Genomic DNA, 14905 nt, shown 5'->3' with positions numbered 1-14905 from the left:
TACTCAGAGTGTTTCCCGACTTCAATAACTCTTTTTCTAAAACAACCTCCTAGGAGCTCACAGCCAATGGAAACAGGAGTTGAAAGAAAAAGAACATAAAACGCAGTTTCTAAGGAGCACAACAAGATTCTTACGTTTCTGGGCAGTGCAGTGACTTTCAATTCTTTCGTTAGAGGTGTTTTTAATTTAAAAAAAACTGTTAGTGGATTCTTTAAAGGTTTTAACTCTTGCTGGTGAAAAAAATTTTCTCTGCCTTATTTTTCCTACAGATTGCACACTCTTTTAGGGTGAGGTGGCGGCCGGAGGCTGTAAACGCCCGCCTGCAGTTCAGCGGCTGTTAGCGGCTAACAGCTGTTTCGGCTCCAGCCAGAACTGCCGCGCTCCGCCCGCTTCCCGTCACCGCTCTCTCCGCCTCTCTGCCCGGCGGTCCTCCACACCCTTTAACCCCCCCCCACCCTTCATCCTTGGACGCGCCGCCGGCCTCGCGCCCCCCGCGCTGGGCGCAGTGGAACAATCCGTGACGTCACGAGGCCGCGGCTCAATCAGACGCGGCGTTTGGGAAATTTTAAACTTAAAGGCGGGGCGGTCCCTGCTCTCTGAAGCGGAGGAGGTAGGGCGTCTGCGCCGGTTCTCTGAGGTCTAGCCCGGCAGGATGGCGGAGGAAGGGGCTGTCGCGGTCTGCGTGAGGGTCCGACCGCTCAACAATACGTAGGTAGGCCAGACCGAGACCAGGACCCCGCTGGGGCCTCCGGTGCGGGCCTGAGCCGAAGAGCCCTCGCCGCTCCTTCCGGTTCCTCTGCGTGGTATCTCGGCCCCTTACCGGCTTTGAGTCCCTATCTGTAAGTGACAGAGTAGGGTCGGAGGATCTAGAAGACACTTTCCAGCTGCAGGAGTCTCCTAAACGTATAACTCACTCTGGCCAACGTTAAAGACCTTGACGCCGGTGCTGCGCTGCCTTTCTCCATCTGATCCTCCCCACCCCATCCCACCCCGCTCCTTAAAGGAAGTCCTATTGGGTATTTCTTACGGGCATTCATCACAGTCGGTCATTTTAGACTTAACTGCCTCTCCCTCTTCACTGTATAGTCCTTGAGAGCAAGGACTAGTCTGTCTCATTGCATTGTATTCCTAGGCACTCAAAACTTCATTCAATGACTGAATTCAACATTCAGAACGTTGAATGGTTGATATTTATCAATCCTGATTTTTTTTTTTTTTTAGTACAGTATACACTACTAAACAGACAATACACCATCGTTGCCCCTGTGGACCCACATTCTAGCAGGGCAGACGGGAAATAAAGTAAAAACTGTAGAATATTAAGTTGACATAATGTTAGGGGAGTAATAAATGCTATAGAGAAAAGGTGGAAGGGGAAGAAATGAAAGTCTTTGTTTCTCTAGTTTCTGGCCCTCACTCCAGAATACTAATGTATTTTGTGTTTGAGAAATATTTATTAAATATTACCAGGTGTTTAATAAATGACAATATCAAAATGAGGAATTTCCTTTTTTAGAGGGCTCATTATGTAATGCATTAGAAGACAGTTACATAAAGAAACCATTACAATACATGGTAACAAGTGTTATGATAGGTGGAGAGTGTTTGCTAGATGAGTCATTAACCCCTCTAAGATGACACCAGGGACAGGGCTGGTGTCAGGAAACTCCTGACAGTTTTCATGAATGGAAGAATAGTTAAATTACTTAATGGAAAGGTAAGTCTGGGTTTTGCAGACACAGAGGAGCTGCATTTCTTGTTTTGAAAGGGACCTTCAGGTAGCTGTATGGAGTTAGGTATATATCAGAATTTAGAGAAAGATAACATTGAAGAGAAGAATAAACATAATCCAGGTCTAGCGTGCCATATTAAGTACCATTTCAGATGTTTTTTAAAGTTTTGAGCAAGAGGGACGTAATCAGAGTTGCATTTTGAATGTATCTTTTCAGCAACCAGTACTGGGTAGGAGGGTGGAAATGAAGAACTTCACAAGGAAAATCCCATGAAAAGGCAGGAGGTCACTGACCCCCACTTGAAAGTGTTGACCCCTTAAAGGCAAATTTTCCATATTCCTCTTATATATAGTATAAGTTAATACTGTCTTTTAAAATATTCTTCAGAAATGGAATCTTTTATCTGTCATGTAACATGACTTCTATGACCAGTTATACTAAAATGCAGTGTTTTTATTCTTTCAGAGAGGAAGCTCTTGGAGGAGATACCCAAGTTTACTGGAAAACTGACAATAATGCCATTTATCAAGTTGATGGCAGTAAATCCTTCCATTTTGGTAGGTTTATAACAGCATCAAAAGTTAATCTGTTATCCTTGTCCTATTAGGAGTATAAAAGGCTTATTGATAATACTGAATTTGTCATTAAAGATCAGACTAAGCCTTCTATAAACTGCTTCAGTGGAAACTTTAAAAAATTGCCCATCCATCATGTATGATAAGTAAGATAATAAATTGATGTTTAAAATGAAGTTATAAGGGCGTCTTATAAGGGTGTCTCAGTCGGTTAAGTGTCTGCCTTCAGCTCAGGTCATGATCCCGGAATTCCAGGATCAAGCCCCACATTGGGCTCCCTGCTCAGCAGGGAGTCGGCTTCTCCCTCTGCCCCTCACCCTGCTTGTGCTCTCTCTCTCAAATAAATAATAAAATCTTTTCTTAAAAAATAAATAATAAATAAAATGAAGTTATAGTCATAGTGCCTTATGGTTGAAACTAACACTTCTTCCTCTTATTCATTAGTTTATTTGTGGCCTAAACCCCATAAGCCTAAAATATGTTGCTTAATGTCAAGTCATCTTTAAGGTCTTTCAGTTTAGTATATTCCACAATTATTTTTAAGAATATTCTTTAAAGAATAAATACTAAAGATGTTCCTTCTGTGTCTGCTGAAATACAGCAGATACCAACCCCAGCTTTTGTGGAACTTATATGTTGAGAGAGGCTTTAAACAAGTAATTACACTTGTGTTGACATAAACTTTGTGAGAGTTTATAGCGGATCTAACTAGTCTAGGTGTCTAAAAGGTTACCACCGACACTGAGACCTGCAGGATGAGTGAGAGCTCGCTAGCACAGAGGAACAAACATGGAGACCCTGAAGGTTGACTAGGCTGATTTGTGTATTGACTTAATATGGACGTACTGCTGACAATGTGCCAGACACAGTTCTAAGCATGTCATACAGATCAGTTCATTGATCCCCCTAACAAGCTTATATGGTAGGTATCTTTCAGTGTGGAACTGAAACGGGCCTGGAGTCACACAGCCAGCAAATGGAAGAGTCAGACTCCAAATCCAGCCACAGTAGCATGCTGCCACTTAGGCACCTCAGAACATCAGTGAGGTCCTCCCAACAACTTCAGGAGTAAGAATGGTTAGGTTGTTGAACTAGCATTAAACTAGAAAGCCATCATAAAAGGTTTTGGAGCAAATTTCTATAGAAGAGAAAACAATTTCTGGTGAAGGACTGTTTTAGAGCATTAGCATAATTTTTAAAAAACGTAAAACAATATATCCCAGAGATTTTAAAGCCAAGAGTGAGGGATACACAAGCATGCAGACACATGATCTGCATAGGTTCTCAGTAGCTATGCACACCCACAGAGGATTTGGACTTATCCACCCATCTAAAGCAAATGGCATTAAGATTTTAATCATCGTACCGTCTCTCCTTGCTCTGCAATCATAATCCCTAAGCAGCCTTCAGATGGCACTTTGGTTTTCCATTTAGTTCTGCCAACAGGGCAGATGTGTGGTCAGAATGCAAGCAGTCTGACCACTGAATTACTCGTTGCAGGTGGATACATTTCCTTCCTGATTTACAAATCCATTTCTTGTGAGATTTTAATATGAGGCCACCATTGAAAGAGTTGTCCATTTTTAATGTGCTAATTATGCTAACAAAAGCAGAGAACCACATCCTAGACTAGTGAACTCATCAGCACAAATGCTACTGTAAATCCAGCCTCCTTTAGCAGCCAGCCAACTAGTCATTCCCTGTAACCTTTCAGCTTTGTTCATTCTTCTTCCATATGTGTGCATTTCTTAGTTTAGTTTGAGCCAGGCCTTCTTTTTTTTTTTTTTTAAAGATTTTATTTATTCGACAGAGATAGAGACAGCCAGTGAGAGAGGGAACACAAGCAGGGGGAGTGGGAGAGGAAGAAGCAGGCTCCTAGCGGAGGAGCCTGATGTGGGGCTTGATCCCATAACGCCGGGATCACGCCCTGAGCCGAAGGCAGACGCTTAACCGCTGTACCACCCAGGCGCCCCGTGAGCCAGGCCTTCTTGTCAAATATGTTATAAACTTTAAAATTTCCCAAAGCATAGTAATAGTTCACATTTCCTAAGTATTAATGATATATTCATAATAATTCTATGAGGAAGAGAATACGTATCCATTTTACAGATTAGGTAAGTGAGTCACAGAGACATCAACCACCTTGCCCAAAGTCACACAGCTTATAAGTGGTGGAACCAGGTTTGCAGTCTGATTCTATACCCCTGAATTCAGCCACTATGCCCTACTGCCTCTTAAAAGCACATAGGATAGCTGAGAAGTCTGACTTGTATTTTTTCTTTGTGAGGACCAACACATCTCACCTCATAGAGAAGTATATTTTCGAAGGACCAATAAGTTGAAGAGAATATTGTGTCCTAAATATTTTATCTTACCATATCCTGACAATTTTATTTTTTTGGACAACTACTAAGAAAGAAAACAAAGTTGATTTGTTGATTTAACCTCTATGTGTATGTGTGTGTGTGTTGTGTTTTTTTTTTTTAGATCGTGTCTTTCACAGTAATGAAACTACTAAAAATGTGTATGAAGAAATAACCGTACCAATCATAGATTCCGCCATACAAGGCTACAATAGTTTCTATTCACTGTAGAAATATCTTAGTACTGGTTCTCTATTCAAGTACTGATAGTTTTATACCCTATTGATTCATTTTTAATCTTTGCATGTGTTTGTTTTTACAAGTACCATATTTGCCTATGGACAGACCGCTTCAGGAAAAACATATACCATGATGGGTTCAGAGGATTATTTGGGAGTAATACCCAGGGCAATTCATGACATTTTCCAAAAAATTAAAAAGGTAAATACCTTAGCTAAATTTCTGGTACATACAGGTAAAGGTAGTAATAGTCGCTTGTAATGATGAAAGGAAGTAGGTTTATGGTTATCTCTTCATTAGCCATGGGTAGAAAAGGCATACCATAGATTCACTTTTTTCCCACAAACTTACTTTGTAGAGCTTAAAGTTCTTTCATTCTTTCCCTTGAATCCTAGAACAGTACTAATCACACCAAAAAGTGGATGTCGAGGAACAGGAAAATCTTACCAGAATGGTCAGCTCCTCCTTGCCTTTGTTTAGGTACCAGCGATTAGCAAGGGGCAGAGAAAAGTACAAGTAAAGGCCAGAATAACCAACCTAACTAAGAGTTGGTTTTAGGTTTATTTTTTCATTACTGTTTTAATGATTTTTATTTTTATTTTCTGTTTTAAATTTTTTTATTTATTTATTTTATTTATTTTTTTAAAGTTCCATGATTCATACTTGCGTATAACACCCAGTGCACCATGCAATACGTGCCCTCCTTACTACCCATCACCAGCCTATCCCATTCCCCCACCCCCTCCCCTCTGAAGCCCTCAGTTTGTTTCCCAGAGTCCATAGTTTTAATGATTTTTAATGTCCTTATTTGAACATCTGTTGGTAGGGTTTTATTTGAGTTTAATTACTTGATAATACACTTTTCATTATTCCTGAAACATATTTTTATATTTTTTTGTTTGTCATCAACATAAAACCATGTGAGGTTTTGTCTCTTGTTTGCTTTACAAAGATAATTTCTCAGAATATTTTAATGTTTAATATTAGCACATAAGTATTGAATACTAGGTTTTCATAAATGGATGATCTCTGATGTTTTTATACATGTTTTTTCCCTTCTAGTTTCCTGACAGAAAATTTCTCTTACGTGTATCTTACATGGAGATATACAATGAAACCATTACAGACTTACTCTGTGACACTCAAAAAATGAAGCCTTTAATAATTCGGGAAGACTTCAATGTGAGTAACAGAGCTGAAGTAGCTAAAAATAGACTTGCTTATTGGGATTATTGTTCTTGAACATTTACCTTTAATTTTGGTATTTTTTAAGCTATCTCCTGCTTGTATGGTTTATTTTTTCTTAAGTGTTTATAAAGACAGCATATGAGCAATATGTATAGGTTTTAAACACTGACGACTGTAATATTTTGGTATAAGTGCCTTAAAAAAGAACAAGACAGAAGTATCAGAATTTTCTATGTTTTGGTATAGGAAATAAAATGTACATATCATAGGTTTACTTTTACTTGTTATTTTCATACATTTTCCACTTGTAACTTCCACAAATGAATTCTGTAGTAGTTAACACCTTCTTTTTGAGATGCACACTTTTTAGTGACGTCTTCTCTACTCTTCTCATAATAAAACTTGTTTCAGAGGAATGTGTATGTGGCTGATCTCACAGAAGAAGTTGTTTATACATCAGAAATGGCTTTGAAGTGGATCACAAAAGGAGAAAGTAAGACTTTATACTGTATTTCTCCAAAACACTTGTAAAAGCTATTCGGTTAAATGTATTTAGGCTTCAAATCACACTTTTCACTCTTAAAAATTAATGTTTTTCTTTGGATTTTAATGTACGCAGCTGAAATATGACTTACCTTTTACAGAGAACAGACATTATGGAATTACAAAAATGAATCAAAGAAGCAGTCGCTCTCATACCATTTTTAGAATGGTAGGTAACTCTCTGTTTGGCCTTTCCAATTAAAAATGCACTAATTTTTTACAAGTTTTCTTTTCTATCTAGATTTTGAAAAGTAGAGAGAAAGGGGAACCTTCCAATTGTGAAGGATCCGTCAAAGTGTCCCACTTGGTGAGTATTGATGGACCATGATACTGTACCATGTAGGCCAAAGCATCATTTAATTTGGCTGCTAGATGTTTGGTTTCATAAGAACTATTAACCGAACAGGCAAAAACATGTATGAATTGGTAGTTTAACTAGTCTCGTCTGTAAACATAAGGTTGCTAACTAAAATGTAGGAAGAATTCAGAGAGTCTTTCTTCCTCTATGTTATTATGGCTGCTGTCTCCTAAAATTTAGATGGAAAGACTTTTCCTAACCAGAGTTCTTGGGGGAGATTTTCCATATGCGTTTAAGAGTTAGCGTGTTCTTGGAATGGGGGTGGGGGCCGTTTGGTTTTGTTGTTGTTGTTGTTATTTTGTCTCAGCCAATAGTTGAATAGTGAATATATACATTATGCAAACATTCCTTTTTTCCACGTAAGTAAACGTCCCATTTCCTTCTTGCTGCACTATATCATTTCTCTCTTTTTCTGTGCTTCCTTCTTCTTTCTTGCCAATATTCTCTGTCTTCATGGTCTAAATTTTTTAGCTTCATGTAGGATATGACTCAATATTATTCTATTTGATTTGAGAACTTCAGGGAAAAAAATAATAAATCTATAATATGTTTTTTCACTTTCAGATTTGAAAAATCAGAGTCTTGATTAAATATCTAATTCTAGTTCGCCTCATGTATTTTACTATACCAGCATAAAATTGATTTTAGTATACTGGTCTTGCTTTGATTTATCAACAACAAAAACACAAAACCTGACTTCTGTTTTGTTTTCTAAACCCAGTCTGTGAAACTTCACTACAGTTTTAACATTTCTCTTAATAATTTATTTTTAATACTCTTGACATATTCAGTGATCCATTTGGTGACTTTTTCCATATTCTATGATGCTCTATCATTTAGGAACTATAGATACCATCTGGTCCAATCCTTCACTTTCCCACTTACTCTTAAGTATCTTCTTGGAAAGAAGTCTTCCCCAAAATCACTTTCTGGCTCTTTGGAGGTGGCATTTATTTATTTATTTATTTAGTATCTTTTGATCTTTCCGGTTCATAATATCCAGCTTCTTTTCAGCTCTACTCCTTCTCTATTCCTTTTGTGGCTTCTTTTTCCTACCCTCCCATCAAAAACATAGGAGCGTTGTGCTGTGGCCTTCTTACTTCTGTTTGCCCTCAGACATTCTGTTAACATTTCTGTGTGGAAGACAGTCAAATATTTATTTTATCTAGAGTCTCTGAGTTCTAATTCGTGTCTTTGTAAAGATGATTATAACTGTGTGTCCCACTGTTATTTCAAACTTCAGTGTGTCTAAAACAAAATTAATTTCTTCCTATCTGGTGAATATTCCTCTTTTCCAGCAGTACCAGTGTTATCCTGGTCACTAGGTCAGACCCAAGTCAACTCTGACTAATCTTTTTCTGCCTTCCCCTTTTGTCCAGTCATTGGCATTTCTTATTCAGCATTCCCATGGGTGTCACACTCATTTAGGTTCTCATCTCTTGAATTGCTGTATCTTTCTCCTAGACCTGGCCCCAAGACTCTGGTCTTCCTTTCTACAGTCTGTTTGCAGATTTCTAATTTTTCTAATGTTACTAAGTACTGTTTATGTTGCGTCACCACTCTTAACCAACCTAACTTGACTTCCTTCTACTCTACGTGAGCTCCTCTCTTATAGATACATTGGGCCTCTTGGTATCTTTGAACACCGATACTTGCTCCCGTCTTTCTTCCTTAATTCATGCTGCCTTTCTCACCATTTTGCCCCTTTATTATGTATCTAGCTCTTCTGTAATATAGGTAATATACAAGAAAGATTAGACTTTGAGTATTTTAGAGAAAATCGTGTCTAGATAGGACATAATTAAAGCAGGAGTACATAATTACTGCCCATTCCTGAAAGTGTCCAGAGAGAGAGAAAATTTAAATCTCTAACTTTGTTTTAATGCATTAAGAATATTTGCTGAGCCTTCATCATGTTCTGAGCATAGTTCCGCTCTGAGATTAAAGGAGTAAAGAAGACATCCCTCCACCACTTACTGTCTCCACGGCTACCTCCCTAACCCAGGCCTCCATCACCTCTCACTCAGATTCCTGCAGGAGCCTCCTAACTGGACTCCCTGCCACCACTCTTGCCCTTCTCCAGTCCAGCGGCCACAGGCAGTCCTTCAAAAAGTTAAATCAAGATATGTCTGTCGCTCTCTTGCTTAAACCCTTTCCTGTCACATTTAGAAAATCCAGAGTTCTTACTCTTCCTTACATTGCCCTGCACAGTCTGACCCCTACCTACTTTTCTCAATTTATATTGTCCCATCTCTACTTCACCAACTCCTCCATGCTGCCTTTTCTATTTTTTGAATGCACCAAGCTCATTTCTGCTTTGTGACTGGGTGTACTGGCTATTCTTTCTATCTAGAGTATGGTCCCTTGATCTTTGCATGGCTGGCCCCCTCTTCTGTGTCATTCCAGATCCCAGCTTAATAGGAGGGCTTCCCTATCTCCTGGTCCGAAGGGCCTGCTCTGTACCTTCCTCCTTCCTCTTCCAATGCTCTATTTAAATTATCTGTATTACACCTACCATGATGTGTTTCTTACCTGTCTTTTTCTCACTTCTCACCAACTTCCTCCTCTCCCCATCCTGCCCCATGTAGAACAAGAGCTCCGTGAGAGCAGAGAACTCATTGTCTGGTTCACTGCCATATCCCTAGCACCTAATACACTGCCTGGAGCATGACAAGCAGTCACTTTGTGTCAACAATATTTGTGAAATGAAGAGGCCCACGCTTTTAAAGATACTACACTATAGTCATAGACACAAATGACTAGCTTAACCCAGTAAGTGCCAAAGAATAAGTTGTATCTTTAAAGACCCCTGGGTACATGATTGATAGAGCAGTTCATTCAAGGTGTGGGAGAGGAAGAATAAAGGTGGCAAAGTTTTACTAAAGAGGTAACAATCGTCTTTGGTCCTGAATAAGGAATAGAGGCAGACTAGAACAGTAGAACTTATTAAACAAAGGGAATGGCAAAAGAGAGCTCTTGGAAGCATAGAAATACATGAGACATTTAGGGCATAGCAAGTAGGACAGCTAGAATTCAGAGTGAGTACTGGGTAGATTTAAAGCTGGAGCAGCGCAAGTGCCAAATTGTAAAGAATCCTATTCACCTGTAAGGTTTTGAACTTTGTGTAAGAAATGGAGAACATATTCTGACAGCATTATGGAGGATATATTGTAAAAAAGGAACAAGGTATACAGATCAATCTGACTCAGAAAGGGGAAAGCCTAAGCAGCGGAAAGAAAGACAAGCATCCAGTTGGGGTATGCAAACAGACTGTGTGTTAAAATCATTCTTTCAGCAGTTGGAATTTTATTAGTTCAAGTTACCCTTCCTGAAGGTTTGTTTTCATCTGCCTTACAGAATCTGGTTGATCTTGCAGGCAGTGAAAGAGCTGCTCAAACAGGCGCTGAAGGTAATGGAAACTAAGAAATGTATTGGTCTCAATGTCATCTTGTTCTTTTACAGAAGAAAAAAAAGTGCTACCTTGCATTTAGAAACTAATAATTCTGTGATGAAAGTCTTTAACATAAAAAGCAGCTTCTGGGGGCACCTGGGTGACTCAGCTGGTTAAGTGTCCAACTCTTGATTTCGGTTTAGGTCATGATCTCATGGTTGTGAGATTGAGCCCTGTGTTAGGCTTGCGCTGGGCATGGAGCCTGCTTGAGATTTTCTCACCACCCCATCACCTCCCCCCTCCTCCCCCTCTCCGCCTCGTGTTCTCTCTCTCTCAAAAAAAATTTAAAAAAATTTTTTTCAAAGTTCATTTAAAAACAGCTTCTGTATCTGCCAAATTATCTAGTTTGGGCTACTGTAACATCAATTAAAAAGCTAAAACTATGCAGTTGATAGGATTGCATAGCTGTAAAGCTTGTGAGAGTGCCATGAAAACCATCCGGATTTTCATAATTAGTAAGGAAATTCGGAAAGGCAGTGGGGTACAAAATTAATATACAGACATTAATAACTCATAATACAACAACCAGTTAGAATATTTAGTGTACAAAAAGACTCCATTTACAGTAATGACTTATAAGATCTAATACCTAGGTAGAAACTCAACAAAAATTACCCAAGACCAAAATAAAGAAAACTTTAAAACAGACCTAAAAGACATAATCAAATACTTGAACAAATGGAAAAGCATACTTAGACAGGAAGTTTCAAAATCATGAAGATGTCGAACCTTTCTATGTTAATTTCCTACAGCCTGACACAGAGACCGCTCCTCTGAGCTAGGCCTATATCCACCAAACCTGCAACCTGTGAACGAGAAATACATGCTCCTGTTTTGTTTTTGTTTTTTTCTTTTCTTTTTTCTTTTCTTCTCTCTCTCTCTCTTTTTTTTAAATATATGAGCCATGTGAGGATATTAGTTGAAAAATTAGAACTTTGTTGGTTGTGAACCTATAATAATTAATTTGGTTGTTAAGTCTATAGTTGCCTATATTTGGAAGTTTGGAAAAAAACAGATTTGAACTGAGGAGTTAGACAGGCTCTTTTAGGAAATGAACTTTTCTTCCCTCTCATTTTTTTTTCTTAGCCATCTGTTCTTTTTGCTCTTTCTCTTAGGTGATAACATTTCTGATTTACTTAATAGGTCCGAGGAATAAGGAGAGAGCTCCTTTTACTGGTGGTATTAAAAGTGGGCTCAGATCCAATCCAGGGCACAGACTTTATCATCTAACCCTTACCAGAAAGTCTAATTTCTCTTATAACTTACTGATAAATAAGTTCATCATCTAGTACAGAGGTCAACTTCAGTTTTCATATTTGCCTAATAAATGCAGGTGTGCGACTCAAGGAAGGCTGTAATATAAATAGAAGTTTATTTATTTTGGGACAAGTGATCAAGAAACTTAGTGATGGACAAGTTGGGTAAGTTTATTCCACTGTACATTTACATATTAATGCTTACATTGTGCATGAGGTTGAAAATTATAATACTTCCCTGTATTAAGTAGCTTTTGTGATTCTGTGAGCAAGCCTAGCTTCTTAGACATATGACTGTGACCTACTAAATTTACTCTTTATCTTAAATATGATTTAGTTAGTAGTTTTGATCTGCCTCATGGAACCGTAAAGAATTTTTAAACTGTAGCTAATTTAAGGTTCTGCATTAAAAACCAACTACTTCTGTTGTATAAAAATTCTTACAATTTTTTTTCCCAAACCTCTTTCTAAGTGGTTTCATAAATTATCGAGATAGTAAATTAACACGAATTCTCCAGAATTCCTTGGGAAGAAATGCAAAAACACATATTATCTGCACAATTACTCCAGTGTCCTTTGATGAAACCCTTACTACTCTACAGGTGAGTTTGATTTTGATTTCAATATGGGGGAAAATCATCTATAAGAAAAAATTACCCACTAAAATTAGGTATCTTCTTTTTAATGACATAACATACCTGCTGCAATAAAACCGATGTATTGCCTACTAAATAGTATTCCTTTATTTTCCCAAATTTCAATCATTCATATCCCACCTCCAAATTTTTGCCACATCCAACACTATTATACTATTTTTCTTTAAAAAAAAAGAGTTCACTTTTTCTACTTATTGTAGAAGGAAACTTTGTCTCATTCCCATGAATGAAAAACTAATATGACTTTTCAACAAATAGGTATGTGTGTTCACCTAAGGCTTACATTTTCTGTTTAAAAAAAAAAAAAGGAAAAATGCGAAATGCCAATAGAATAGCTGTCTCAATCAAGGATTCGGTGTTCTTTAATGGTGACCTTCATGGACCCACGTACAGTTCCTGCTGCTACTCACACTATAAAAAATATTGTTGTAAATAGTTATTGAGCACTAGATCAACGTAGTGTCAGAGAAACAAAGACAAAAAATACAATCCCTGACCTCACAATTCATAGTCTTAGAGGGAAGATAAGACCCGTCTTCCAATGAGATTGCCTTGGATTCAGTAACTATTGATAAATAGAGTTCAGAGAAAGGAGAGATACTTTGAAGTGGAAGCAAAGCTTCAGAGTAGAGGGGGCAGTTGCACTGGACTTTGAGGGGTGACTGGGATTCCAGTAAGCCAGTGTTTGTAAGTTCTCTGTTGGCATCCATCCATCTTCAAGATATTTCCTTCACTCTACTGCAGACTAGCAGCTGGGGTAAGTTACAAGGACGTAGAATACTGTCCGTGTTCAAAAGTATTAAGCCACCAGGGAAGAGTATTGATCTTTCTTTGTGAAACTTAATTGTAAGAAACCTAAGTAGTATTAATTAAATTAATTTTTTATATTGAACACTTAACACTCTTGTATTTTTCCCCAGTTTGCCAGCACTGCCGAATATATGAAGAATACTCCTTATGTTAATGAGGTATCAAGTGATGAAGCTCTCCTGAAAATATACAGAAAAGAAATAATGGATCTTAAGAAACAGTTAGAGGAGGTATCTATGAGCCATGTATTTCAGTAAAGAATAGGGACAGATTGAGAACTAAGATCTGCCCAAATGCCCAGAGATTCTTAATTCATCAATATATCTGAGGTCTATAACCTAAATTTAAAACAGCTTTCAAGTAAGGAGAAATCAACTCATAAAAATTTTAGTTTAATTTACTATAAACTGAAAACTTAGGTTTCTTGAAATTATTTTAGATTTTGTTTTTCATCTCCAAAGGGCAAAGTTTGAGATTTTCAAATGAGCCAAGTAGAGACATTCTTTCTAAATTGTCACAAATACATTGGGAATTAGGTTAAAAAGAAAGACCATGTATAGTTACTTAAAACTTTATTTTTGTATTTTCTCATTATCTTGAATTCTTCTTCTGACCCTATGATTAAGTCTAATAAGGTAGCATAATCACTTGTCATGTAATTTGTTTGTTTTAACCATTACGGTTTCATATTTTGTAAAAATCTAGTATTTTAGTTATCTTTTTAAAAATGATCTAAAATTTTAAAAAATAAAATAAAATGAGCTAAAATATCAAATGAAAGTCTTAGGAGAACATCCGGTCTTTTACTGTAGGTATTCAAGTCTCTGCTTTTATGACTTCTCTGCCTGTTATTTATAATTGCCTATTATTAGGCAATTAATAGAATTGTGATAATAGCCTTCTATAATCTTCTATATTACACCTACAATACACAGGAAGAAATGTGTATTTTACTTTATTATAGGTTTGAGAAATTACTGATTATGGTAACTGCCATAGTATTAGTATTTTGTAGGTAGGGTATATTTCATTTCAATAAAGCCCAATGTGGGGCTCGATCTCAAAACCCTGAGATCATGACCTGGACTGAAATCAAGAGTCAAACGCTTAACTGATTAAGCCACCCAAGAGCCTCCCCATACAAATTTAATATTCTGTTCTTTTAAGCTACTTTCAAGGTTTTAAAATCTAGCTACATTTATTATTAACATAACTTAATATTATATTCTATAGGTTTCTTTAGAGACTCGGGCCCAGGCAATGGAAAAAGACCAGTTGGCCCAACTTTTGGAAGAAAAAGATTTGCTTCAAAAAGTACAGATTGAGAAAATTCAGAACTTAACACGGATGCTGGTGACCTCTTCTTCCCTCACATCACAACAGGAATTACAGGTAAACTTTAAAACATGACAACTCAGACTTGGTATACAGAGACTGGGATTGGTATTCCTTTGTGTTTATTGTACAGTTATGCATTTCTTATCCTTTCATACAGTATATTCAGAAAACCCAGAACATTATGTATGTTTGCCTATACATCAGCAAAACCTAAGAGGTTCATTACAAATACTGATCCCGTGTGTAGAGGTCCTAATTCAAGAAGTCTGAAATACTGACAAGGAATCTATGTACCATATGCTTCTTAAGAAATTCTAATAAAGTTGATCAGGTGACTGGGAACCATAAGTGTTTAGGTAATATTTTCTATTTAAGGAAACAAATCTTGATCTCA

The 14905-nt window shown here is 37.5% G+C and overlaps 1 protein-coding gene across 1 annotated transcript in view; it reads left to right on the top strand.

Moving 5' to 3' along the window:
* The first annotated feature begins 643 nt into the window (after positions 1-643).
* The window catches only part of LOC113249475 (centromere-associated protein E-like), a 74580-nt gene continuing 60318 nt past the window's right edge, over positions 644-14905 (top strand). The window contains 13 exon segments of the mRNA XM_057309983.1: positions 644-708; positions 2199-2290; positions 4796-4898; positions 4995-5112; positions 5974-6093; positions 6511-6592; positions 6744-6811; positions 6884-6949; positions 10358-10409; positions 11785-11872; positions 12180-12309; positions 13284-13403; positions 14407-14565. Of these exon segments, the coding sequence (XP_057165966.1) occupies positions 653-708; positions 2199-2290; positions 4796-4898; positions 4995-5112; positions 5974-6093; positions 6511-6592; positions 6744-6811; positions 6884-6949; positions 10358-10409; positions 11785-11872; positions 12180-12309; positions 13284-13403; positions 14407-14565 (1254 nt within the window). The 5' untranslated portion in view covers positions 644-652.

The sequence above is a fragment of the Ursus arctos genome, unplaced genomic scaffold (assembly GCF_023065955.2).
Source record: "Ursus arctos isolate Adak ecotype North America unplaced genomic scaffold, UrsArc2.0 scaffold_11, whole genome shotgun sequence".
In the NCBI taxonomy this organism is placed as follows: domain Eukaryota; kingdom Metazoa; phylum Chordata; class Mammalia; order Carnivora; family Ursidae; genus Ursus; species Ursus arctos.
This window is presented reverse-complemented; position numbering and strand designations above follow the sequence as displayed.